The sequence below is a fragment of the Sipha flava genome, unplaced genomic scaffold (genome assembly GCF_003268045.1).
Source record: "Sipha flava isolate LNK unplaced genomic scaffold, YSA_version1 34_pilon_pilon, whole genome shotgun sequence".
NCBI lineage: Eukaryota > Metazoa > Arthropoda > Insecta > Hemiptera > Aphididae > Sipha > Sipha flava.
Window position 1 is genome coordinate 1,008,070 of NW_020273045.1, and position 12,766 is coordinate 1,020,835.

The window sequence follows — 12,766 nt, forward strand, 5'->3', positions numbered from 1 at the left end:
TATTTGTGAAAATGAATTCTTCGAAAAATCTACGACAAGAAAACTAAATTCACTAAATTTAGAGGCGTCAAAAAGTGTGTTTTTGCCGTTGATTTTTGTGCAATCCGTTTACCAGGGGCCTAGCAAAACCCACCACGTGTTTTAACGGAATGGACTCGATCGTCCGGCGGACCGAAACGTCGTTCGGTAATCTAATTATCATCCGAGAACGGCGCGTGACCTTTGCCAAAAACAATACAGCGGCTAGAAGAAAGACGCGCGCGGTGACGATCATACGGCCGCGTCGCGATTTTTATCTAGCCGGTATACGCGATTGCCACGGAAAGCTGCGCGTACATCGTACGGGTTAAAAATATATTATTACAAACGCAAAGCCGGTATGCATAATCGCGCGAGAAGCACCAAATCCGTCCGGAACACCATATTAGAACAGCGTTTCCCAAACTGCGGTCCGTGGACCCTTAAGAGTCCGCACGTATACCAGAGGGGGTCCGCGAACGAAAATTTAAAATATACAAAGTATTATTGTAATCAAATATATCTATATATATTATATTATTATCTATAATATAATATAATAATACAATATTATCTCCTATCGTTTGTCAACGAACGGGATTTCGATAACACAACATACTACGACGGTTGACACGGTTGACGGACGTGTGTGTCCGATTCGCAGTTGAACTTGATATTAAATAAAATAACGTACGTGCGTTATATAAGTTTCTTCCGATGTTGTGCGAACCCTCCCCTCTCTCTACCACACTGTCTCTTTCTATACGTGTACGCGCTAGCACCGTTCGAAATATCGCTCCGTGCGCCGCGAGAACAGATGACGACAGTAAAATAGTTGCCAAAAAATTAGTGGAAAAAAAAAAAAAAAAAAGAAAAAATAATGTTTCACAAAAAATCTCATTGCCAACCGGCGCAGAACTGTACGACGGGGAGTTATGCTCTGGCTGTAAGTACGAACGAACGCGTCAACCGAGTGTCGTGTGGTGATGTGCTTTCGGTAGTGAATATTCATTCTTTTAGGGGGCTCGATGGATCTTAGATGGATTTTGATTATCGCCCTGCTTAGCGTCAGAGGTAATTCTTTTTTTTTTCTATATAATATTATAATAACGTCAAATACCGCGACCGATTTTATTTTTTATTTTTGATATGGTCCGGCCATATAAATTATTTGAACCGCGTGAAAAATCTACTATAATTATAATAATAATATTCGTGCGTTGCACCTTTTAATAATATACATTACTTACCTGTAAATGACTTGTGAGATTTTTATTATTATTTTTTATTTTTTTTTTTTTTTTTTTTTTTTTAATGGGATTATTATTATTATTATATATTAACATTAAAAAAGTATATATTTTTTACGTGCACCGTCAAGTTTCCTTTTGCCGATAAATCACACAAACGACCCTATTTCGGGCCTATGCGGGGGAAGTATTATAATTGGAACATGACTAAAAGCCCGTAAATACACTATCCGCGTAAAAATAGTATATAACATAATATCTCATAAACACGCCGTTCGGAAAATATCAAAAACATTTTAAGAAAATTGCTCTTTTCGACAAGCGCCAATAACGTGCGTACTTTATAATTGTAACGAAGAATTATTATTGTCGGCAATTACATATTAAGCATAATTTACATAATGTTCTTTTTTTTTTTTTTTCGCTTCATACCTTTTAACATGCCATCGTTATTTGTCACTTAATCCTTGTCTCTGAAAACAATGTGCTCGTTTAAAATTAGATTAATATCCTATAATGATATAATCTAACGAATAGATAACATGTAGTACAACAATGTATGTTTTTGACTGTGCATGTTTATGTGAAAGTCATATGATTAAGTATTGTAACCATGGGATGATTTTGACTTGCAAATATTTTTTTGTAGAAAGAAAAAACGGTGCGACGTATTAAAAATAAACCATTACAATTGTATTTTTACGAATTTAATCGATCACGTAGAAAAGATCCTAATACACACAGGTTTTCGTAAAATTGTTAACTCTCTTGCTGAACCACAGTCCCACCGCTCGCGACATTTCTATTTATGTAGGGGCATTAGGTTATGTTGTGTATTAATAGTGTGCCGACAGAACAACTGGGACACTCTGGTTGCAATTTTCTATTTTTATATTACCAGCGACCGTCTGGGATTTTTAAATAATCTCGCACACGATTATTTTATATCAATCGACATTAATTTTTTTTCTTCTACAATCCATGTTGCTGTACGTTTTTATTTTATTTTTTCATTCGCCGTCGATCTTTTAACTATTTTATTTATTATTTTCTAACACTTTTCTTCCTGCTAATTAAAAATGTTTTACCGCATAAATGTAAATCTTATAGGCTCATTTGTATTTTTTCACGATCAGTTTTTACTCCATCACTGATTTTGGTTTAGATACATTTTGTGAAACTTTTGCCAGTGTACCATCGGCGTCTATAGCTCCATCGGAGGTGGACTGTCAGCCATACGTAGAGAAAGCCATCAAAGAATTAGTTACTCCAGAACCTATTGGTAGTTAGATATTTAAAATTTATACATTTCAATACATATTATATTCAGGAAGTGTGTCGTATTCAGGAAGTACAGGGCACGACCAAAATACTCAAAATGAAAGCCCCCCAAGTGGAAGCACTCCAAATGATGATGTTACAGGCTCGAGTTCTCAAAATGGTAATCCTCCGGATGATAGCAGACCGAGTACACCGTCCGAACCGGTATAACAACAATAATCTATAATAATTATACAACAGGGTTCAGTTAAAAATATTTTGATATGATTTTAGGAAAAATCCGAAAAAAAAGAAGAAACAACCAGAAGCGAAATAAATGTAAGTGAAAGTGAGAACACAATAAATGCAAATGAAAAAATTGACAATGTAGTGATTGAATTTGAAAAAACTCAACAAGTTGAGTTACCCGAAGAAAATCAAACGAACAAAACTGAAGAAGAAGATGAAGAAATCAACATCGTAAGTGCGGACGATGAAAGCCCAGAACCTGATGTTATTAACATTGTCGAAAATAAAGTAATAGAACCCGAAGAAAAACCCGTCACAATTATTTTGAACAAAGATCAAATTAAGGATAATGTTGAAATTATAGTTGATGTAGAAACTATAAAAATTGAAAAAAATGAAAAAATACAAGAACCTATCATAGCTGAAGTAAAAGTAGAAGAAAAAATTGAAAATAAAGTAAATACAAACCTAGAAACTCCTAAACAAGTATTTAAAGGGACAAAGAGAAGAAATCCAAAATATTGGAAATTTGATCCAGATGAAGAAACTGAAGAAGTGGTACCTGTAGTAAAAAAACCAAAGAGAAATCTAAAATACTGGAAAATTGATCCTGATGAGTTTCCACCAGAAGAACCACCAAAACCAGTTGAAGTTCCAAAACCACGTAATCCTAAATACTGGAAACTCGACCCGGAAGAAGAAAAATTATACAACTTACTTAAGGCTAAAAAAGCTGAAGAAATAAAATCAGCTCCAAAGAAAAGTAAACGGAATCCCAAGTATTGGAAATTTGATCCAGATGAAGAAGAAATAGAAAAAACAAGCAAAAAAAGTGAAGATAATCCCGAAAAAAGTACAACAAAGGAAAAAATCTCAGAAAGAGAAACTAACCAGATTTTTAAAGGAACAAAAAAACGGAACCCAAAATATTGGAAATTTGACCCAGATGAATTTGTAGAAGTAGAAGAGGTTAAAAAACCAATCGTAAAACCAAAACGAAACCCTAAGTATTGGAAATTTGATCCTGATGAAGAGATTGTTGAAATTAAAAAACCAGTCGAAGAAAAGAAAGAGGAAAAAGAAGTTAACAAAAAAAATAAATACTGGAATACAGACGATCAAACTGTAGAAACGCAAAAAATAGTAGATAAAAAAGAAGAAGAGCAACCAAAAAAGAATAAATATTGGAAAAAGGAAGAAGTCGAAAATGTAAAACCGATAGAAGTAACAAAACCAGAAGAACCAGCAACTAAAAAGAACAAATACTGGAAAACGGAAGAAACAGAGGTACAAAAAGAAGTGAAAGAAGAAGATAACACTAAAAAAAATAAATATTGGAAATCCGATGAAAAACCTGTGGACGCGGTCCAAGAAAAATTGATAGAAACTCAACGAGGTATGTACTGGAAACTAGATAACGAAGAAAAACCATCGAAGGACAAAAAAATTAAATCGACTGAAGGTAATTATTATTAATCTGTGGAATGTTTGTCAAATGCCTATTCGCTCATGATTATTTTGATGTATTTAGATAAGATCAGAGTCGAAGAAGATCTATCAGTTGAAGACTTGACAATGGTAATATAATTTTAACTTAACACCCTTCATAATAACATACCATGTGCAAATAAAAACATTTATTGCAATAATAGTTCAAATATAATACATTGTGTTTCTTTGATAATAAAAATTAGACTATTAAAGATTATTATACGTAATATCGAAATAACAATATTAACAATACGGTTATGTATATAATAATACACTGTATTCACTATATTCTTATTTAGGACGAAGTTGTGCCAAAAAATCTAAGAAACAAAAGTCACATCAAGCAAACGTTAAAAATAGGCGAAGAGACCGCATCGCATGACGGTTTTCTGTCAAAAATTGTGGACACAACTCTGAAAGAGCTAAAAAAAGTTTACGAATCGGCTATCAAACCATTAGAAATGACTTTCAAATACAGGGATCTGAGTAACAGACATTTTGGAGGTAACGGTCAAGTTAATATCTTACACTGTTCGTACGTATGAGTAATTGCACGTGCTTGTTTGGTTGTATTTACATTCATTTTCAGAACCAGAAATATTCTCCAAGCCACTTATATTGTTCATGGGACCATGGAGTGGTGGAAAATCATCTATAATTAACTATCTCCTGGACATCGAACATTCTCAATTCTCATTAAGAACTGGTAAGTAGGTTATCATAACAAAAACGATGATTATATTATAAAATCGGAATCGCATAATGAATTCCGATACAACTGTTTGAGCGAAATACAAAATCGGAATTGCACAAAAAATACTGTACGATCACTACAAACGATAATATTAATACAAAGGTAAATATAGGATTTCGATGAATAACTGATGTTAAATACGTTTAGTATGCTGTGCGAAAATATAATACAACTTTTCGCGCTAAGTGATTAACAAATATAATTTTTGAAATACTAAATATACCGAAATAACGAGTGAAAAGTAATAAGCATTTTTAATATGTTCGGCGTTTTTCAGTTAATCCTCGGTGAAAACTATAATATTGCTCGGGTTAAATCGTTTATTTAAAATTTAATTTAGTGGTTTAGTGGTTCAAAGATTTTAAATCGAAATCCGATTGACAACATCTTAGTGATAATATTGTTACGTTTCATTATCGAAAACTCGATTTGAAATATATGTTTATAAATTGCATAAAATTAAATCGTAAAATCTGAATTTCCATATTTTTAATTGAATTACAAATTGTATTGCTTTGACGCTCCATCTCAAATTGTTAAATTTTAAAAACAAAATCAGCGGGCTCACACGATCCGAACGCGTATTGTCGTATATTATAAGAATATAGTGTAACCTGTGTTGTGCCTTGTTGCGAATTCAGGAGCGGAACCGTCACCTGCGTATTTCAACATCATGATGTACAACAACCGAGAGGCGATCCTGGACGGTACGCAACTAGCGGCCGACTGGACGTTTTCGGGTCTTCAAAAATTCGGTCAAGGTTTGTTGGACAAACTCCGTGGACTCAAACTGCCTCATCCTTTATTAGAGAAGGTAAGTGATACGTTTTGTTTAGGCTGCGTTGACGATGGCAGTCATCAAGTAGTGTTCATCGTGTCCGACAGTTAGGTAATTTTGACAAATACATATACTAAAAATAACTTTAAAAATCGAAAATTCATACGAATATACCTGTTGTTACAGTAATTTATAACTTTCTATCATCGAATTGTGTATTTTATTTTTTCATACTAATTCATCTTAAACGTTCTTATAAAATCAATAACCATTTACCTAATAAGCTTGTGTTAAGCAATAATTGTATTATAGTTGTAAAGTTAAACTATAAATTTTAATAGATTTATCTCCGGAATGGAAATAATAAAGTTACGGTCGAATGGCGTTACCGAAACGACTAAAATAATATCCTAATAAATATATCTAATATATCCTAATATATAAGGTAAGTATCCTATGAGTAATACTTTCATACACTCAAGTTCGTAACGTTTACTGTGACGTAATACACATGATATGTGTATAGGTATAAACTATTCGATATTACCGTGAATAAAAAATGCGTTTTAAATAAGAATGTACTCGTGAAAACTTTACACCGTTGGAATTTTGACGTTTGACCGTCGGATGACCATTAACGTTCATGTCTCACTAATCTCAGCCTAATCTGACTTAACCTTCTACGCACAGGTGAACATAGTGGAGATTCCGGGGATATTAGAAATGCGCAAGCACGTGGACCGCGTGTTCCCGTTCAACGACGTGTGCCAATGGTTCATCGACAGAGCTGACATGATATTCTTGGTGTACGATCCGTCAAAATTGGACGTAGGCCCGGAGACCGAAGCGATATTGGATCAACTCAAAGGTAGAGAGTATCAGGTACGTGTGCACGCGATTTTCGCGTATTTTTGTATACAATTTAGCAAATGGAATAGGTGAGAAAGAGTGAGAGAGAGGGGGAGAAAGCAAAGGATCGGATAACGACAGTATTCTATTTCAACGGAATTGAATTATGAATTTATGTAGTAATTTTTTCGAAATACCTGTAACGCGTATTCAAATTCGTAAAGGGATAACATTAAATTGTAAATTATAGATGACGAAAGTTTGACATTCTGCAGTATATTTTACCATTTATTATGCCGTAATATTATTCTTGAAATATACAGGAAACAAATTATTTATTTCAGTTGATAGATATTAAAATCGAGTGTATATGTAAATATGTATTCGAGTTGCAAATTGTAATAGTTCGTTTTTGATATTCCCTTTGAACAGTACCTATAATAAAAATAATAAAGTTTACCCATTCAAGGCAAACATTTTTTTTTTTTTTTTATTCAACTTAGTGAAAATCCATTGCAAATGGAGTGACAGCATAATGAATATAATATATACGAATGAATACCGCGATGGTCGGGGATACAGTCTTCTATTGCTCAATATCGATAAAAATAAAAAATAAAAAATAAATGGAATATCCCATTAGCATTTTTACTAATTAAAATATTTCTGTTTCCATGAAATATAATTTTTAACAATCCATGGTGACTATAAATATTATATTTATTAATTTAAAAATAAATAATATATTTTTCTGCAAAAATAGTTACTTAACATTTTATAAACTTCATTTTTTTGAAAATGTTGACGATCCAACGATTCTTAATTCCGTAATCCGATAGAATCGTTTATTTTTAATTAACAGAAGAAAAATTAATCTTGTAGGACGAATCCATTTCCAAGGAGAAATTAATTTCCAATAACACAAATTATGCGTAAAACAATATACTATTTTGTTGTAAAATAAAACGCCTATGAAATGGTTGCTTACGACTCCAGCAAAATAAAAAATTATAAAAAGCATTAAATATTTCTTAAATTGTGTTTTATGTTGAATCGTTTTATTAGAGTTTGAAAATACTTATAAATGTCATATTTATTCATGCGAGTCATAAAAAACCAAAAATACCCTAGAGTTTGTTGATCTTCAATAACGAAGGCTATATATTATCGCGGTTATAGTGCAAGCCCTCGGGGAACACCCCATAGTAGTTTAACAGACTTCTTAAAAAACAACTTCTGTGTCACGCGTTCGAAATAGTTATACGAACAGCCTTAGTGTTAAATCCGATCGCTCGAGATGTTTTATGTGTCTGCTGTGTACAATATAAAAATCGTGCGAGAACGTCGCGATGATTAATCAGGAAAAAAAATCATCGGCCGGCGGCGAAGCGGCGAGAACCAAGTATGTCTTAAAGTCAAGGGTAGATCCAGCATCTATTTAGAGTCGGGGGAGAGGAACTTTATAGGAGAAATTATGTAATATGGCTGATCATCGACATATATTGTGGTGTTTTGAGGGGGGCATATACTGTCGAAAGCCAATCGGCATTGAAGTGTTGAAACGTGCGAGTGTCCTGTTTTTTTTTTTCAGACCCGGATACTGTTGAACAAAGCCGACAAGATCCGCGCCGAGGAGTTGATGCGCGTGCAGGGCACACTCATATGGAACATCAGCCCGCTCATGTCCAGCGCGGAACCTCCGGTCATCTACTCGGTGTCCCTGTGGTCTAACCCGTACGAGATCGGATCGCCCGCCCGGCTGCTGCACTCGCAAGAGCTGTCGTTCCTGAAGGACATCCGGTCGGCCGTCGACCGACGAGTCGAAAACAAAATCGCCAGTGCCCGACGGTTCGCGGTACGTACGCGTACGGCCGCGCGTTCATTGCCGTTTTCTTTTTATATATTATTATCACTATTGTTGTTGGCTTTTTTTTTTGTCGTCCAGCACCTTTTAATTTTTTTCTATTACCGATTACTCCCCGAATTATCGTTGGAATGGTACTGTCGGATGGATTTGCGGAGAAACGATTTTCGCTCGGGTTGCCGTTATCACGGGTCGGGGATTCGGGTACGTGTTTTTCAGCGTTTCGTTAAAGTCAGGTCGCGATGACGGACGTTAAGACCGTAAAAGACGATTACCGTACAGGATTGTATTGCAAATGAAAATAACAGTATTCTGAGATAAAATGATGATGATGGTCATGATTGAGAATTTAGAGGGCGGATCTTGTGATTTTTGTACGATTTCTCGGTCTTGCGCCCGATTTCAAATTCATTACTATGTAACTTATGGCCGACCGAATCATTATTCAATTTATCACGTGCCTCACATCATTAATTCTACTATTCGATTTCTTTTATGACTACAATCATTTCAAATCCAATTCGACTTAAATGAAACACGAAATAAAATAATACTATTTTTCTGGTCGAATTTGGATCACTGGTTATTATTATTGATATGACACACTCGTCAACTGCATGTACATTATCTGTTTCTTTGACGACTAAGAACTCATATAGGAAGTGTATGTAATCATATAATACTCAAACTTAGAACATGCCCTGTAGAAAATGATTTGATGGGGGAATGTGCATTCACGAGAAACCGTTATGATGTTTAAACACCGTTTTTCACTTATTATATTTTGAATAGAAATTCCGACGAATAATTTGGCAGGTATTGAATATTTTATTTCAACGGTTTTTACTGCTTTTGCTTCTATCGTTTTTTTCTTTCTTTTTACTCAACACAAATTAAAACGTACTTTTAAGTGACCGACAATCTTATGACAAGACATAAATAACAATTAAATAGTACATATATTTACATTTTATACCTACATAAAAAATTAATTTTAAATAATAAATGTATACTTTACAGTTTTACTTTAACGACCATTATAAACTTCTATCGTAATGCATAAAGATGCTCATAACTAAATAATTGTACGACGAAAACTTTATTTATTTTTTTTATAGTATTTTAAAGCATTTGAGTTGTAGGTACTCAAAATACTTTTAAATAGTATTTTTTACATCATGTCTATAGGTCACGGATATTTAATGGGTCGTTGAAAAATAATAAGAATATTATCGTAGTTTTCATTTTAGAACTACTTCGAGACACTTGGCAAATCTTCAACATTTTCAAAAAAAATTCTCAATACCTATACATGTATATATATATACATATATACAAGGCCACATTTAAGAGGGGTACAGTTGTCAAAACCGCCCGGGCGCCAAAATTTTGGGGACGCCAAATATTTAAGGTGGTCGAAAATTTTTTCACTGAAATATATTTGTATATATTATGAATTATTAAAACTTTTAAAATTTAAATTAGTTTACGATATTTTTATTATAATAGTATTATCAATGAACTACCAAACTTCAATATCATTATACAACTTTTTTGGTGAACAATGGGTATAATGTAATTAAATAAATATATACATTTATACGTATATGTATATGTACAAGCAAGGCATGTGTTGCAGATAAATGGAGATAAATGTATATAACATTCTTTGCTTTGTTGAAAATTTAAAGAGCTCATGGGGATCTATCTCACTATGTGTAAGTCACTGTAAGGGGCGTAAATTGTCTAACTACGACACTGTTTATGTATAACAGAAATATAATAAGACTTTGGAAAATAGAATAACAATATATCGTTCTGTCCGTATAATTATTTTCCTATATGAATTATTTGAGTGAGCCTCACATAGATTTCATAACAATCAATACGAACGAGATATAGTCAATAGAGTCTTTCTTTACAGAAACTTAAATATTTGTACACGTTAAATACAAAACGAGACAAAAAATAATGTTTATTTCTTAATCGTTTGGCACAAAGAAAAATTTATATAGATCAAATAGTAGGTTGCCATAACGTAAACATTTGTAAACACATTTGTCCTGAAACTATTCCGAATAGTATACTGACATAGTGACACGATTTACATTAAGTGTTATACGTTCTACTCAACATTAAGTTGTCGGCACGGTTCCATGCAAACAGTGGTCAATGTGACTGTAAATCGATAGAGGGGGATGTTTACGCGTTGTAAACACTCTACATAATAACATATTATCGCCTTCTCTTGAAAATACATTTGTGTTTTATGTGAACCGTGTTAAGGATACTACATAATATTATTATAACAAAAAACAAAAAAAAATCACAATTTTTGAAAACTAACGAAACGGAGTGTAAAAAAGAAACGTTTACACTAAAAAGTGACATCGCGCGGCTTGGCATCATCATGAGACCTGATTAATTTTACACCCCTGGTCTGAAACGATCGTTCCGTGACCGCGGGTGTAATTTAATCGTGCATACGTTCACATTATGATAATGTCGTTACGCGACTGGATAACATCGCAGGGAAACGTGGTTGTGTGTTATGTGATTATAACGTTGACGGAAATCGGTTTCCAGGTCCGGGTTAGGAATCACGCGAAGATGGTGGACTGCTACCTGACCACGTATTACAACCACAAGACGTTCTTCGGCAACAAGAAGACGGTCAGCGACGACATCATCGAGAACCCGCAAAACTATCACATCTACGAGGGACTGAGCACGCTGACCAACATATCCCGGTACGATCTGCCGGACCCAGACGTGTACCGGGACTTCTTCCGCCTGAACCCGGTGTACGAGTTCAAACGGCTGCAAGACACGTGCACGTACTTCCGGGGCTGTCCGATAAACAAGTTGGACATGGCCATCGCGTATGACCTGCCCGACCTGATCGGACAATACAAAAGACAAGAGGAAGAGCTGGTGGTGGTGGCGCCTTAACGTCTGCAGCGCGTATAAGCGTAACACGTCATCGATTATACATAAATATAATAATTCTCTGCTCCTATCCACCGAGTATACATATATAGATATATATTTATATATTTATATACTCGTATATATTGATCCCCAATTACATTTTATTTTATTCAAATATTATTGTTTAACAATATTCGTTTTCATGTAGACTGTTATTTTTTTCTTTTTGATTTATATTAAATTATTAGATGATGTGTAGGGGAGGTACACACACTCGTAATAATATCATTATTGTGTGTGTGCCGGCCAAGAAAAATAAAATATGTTACTATATCGTGATGAAAAAAAAAAAAGAAAATATACGTATATATATTATATATATATATACTGGTATATATTATTATAGTATATGTATACGTTTCGAGAATAGAGCTGCGCGATTATTTTAATCGATTATCATTAACGAATGATAAACATTCGAATAACCGTTTATCGATTAACAATCAGTTAATCGAATAATCGATTTATCGATTATAATCGAAAATCATGCAGATATTCGATTATTGTGAAAAAAAAGTAATCGCGCACCATTATTCAAGAAACGTAATAACAATTATGTCCGTACAGTACTGCGGTACAATACGGTATCATACCGCAGTGGCACGCACCAACTACGCCACGTTCAAAATCAAATCATATGTACATATTACATAATATTTTTACGAATACGATCATAGTGACCGTCACAGGCGCGTTTGAACCACCAGGGCCAGAAGGGCATTTTTTCGAAACCGTCCGGGAAGAGGTCGGTAGAACCAAATCGTGTTGACAGTATTACAGTGCGTGAGCTCTCGGAGAAGGGCTTATCCGTAAGCGAGCCCTCTCTGAAATATGAACGTAGTGGGTGAAAGGCCAAGCCTTCGGGATTTTTTCCTCTTTGACTCGAACCCCATGCGTCCGATGAAGACCTTATCAACGTCGGTGCTCCTCCTGCTGCGGGTAGTTTTTCGAACAATCGCCACGATAACGGTACAAAAAACCCGGACCGACTCTGCTTGTGTCACGGCCTCTCCGGCGAGGCACGGTTCACCGGCAGTGGGGCGGCTGCACGCCCTGCCGTTCCCGTGGACCCACCGACGAAAACACGCCTGTGATGCAACGACACCGTGTGACAGCTTAAGTTTCATTGATTTCTTCACCGTTTTTCAACGTACACGAGCTTTAACGTACGCGTTCATCGCTTATTTAGTCGTGCAATGTTTCGGTGGTCGGTGAAGTGTTGAAAAACGCAATTTTTAAGCCGGAGACACGGATCCGACCGG

General features: G+C 34.8%; 1 protein-coding gene across 2 annotated transcripts; it reads left to right on the forward strand.

Annotated features, from left to right (window-relative positions):
* The first annotated feature begins 927 nt into the window (after positions 1-927).
* On the forward strand, positions 928-11,575 carry LOC112687372 (sarcalumenin). Of its 2 annotated transcripts, XM_025560030.1 has the most exons (11): positions 928-1,092; positions 2,434-2,550; positions 2,617-2,753; positions 2,823-4,239; positions 4,309-4,355; positions 4,568-4,772; positions 4,858-4,974; positions 5,664-5,836; positions 6,491-6,682; positions 8,241-8,504; positions 11,100-11,575. In XM_025560030.1, the coding sequence occupies exons 1-11, from the start codon at positions 1,047-1,049 to the stop codon at positions 11,463-11,465; spliced, it is 3,081 nt and encodes a 1,026-aa protein (XP_025415815.1). In that variant the 5' UTR covers positions 928-1,046; the 3' UTR covers positions 11,466-11,575. The 2 variants fall into 2 exon arrangements, with proteins under 2 accessions (XP_025415815.1, XP_025415816.1); XM_025560031.1 differs by lacking the exon at positions 2,434-2,550 and having other exon boundaries at positions 2,599-2,753.
* Positions 11,576-12,766: the final 1,191 nt, after the last annotated feature.

Coding starts and splice junctions, on each gene's coding strand:
- LOC112687372 (XM_025560030.1), top strand. CDS start 1,047: ATGGATCTTAGATGGATTTTGATTATCGCCCTGCTTAGCGTCAGAG. Junction 2,754..2,822: donor CGAGTACACCGTCCGAACCG/GTATAACAACAA, acceptor ATATGATTTTAG/GAAAAATCCGAAAAAAAAGA. Junction 4,975..5,663: donor TCAATTCTCATTAAGAACTG/GTAAGTAGGTTA, acceptor TTGCGAATTCAG/GAGCGGAACCGTCACCTGCG.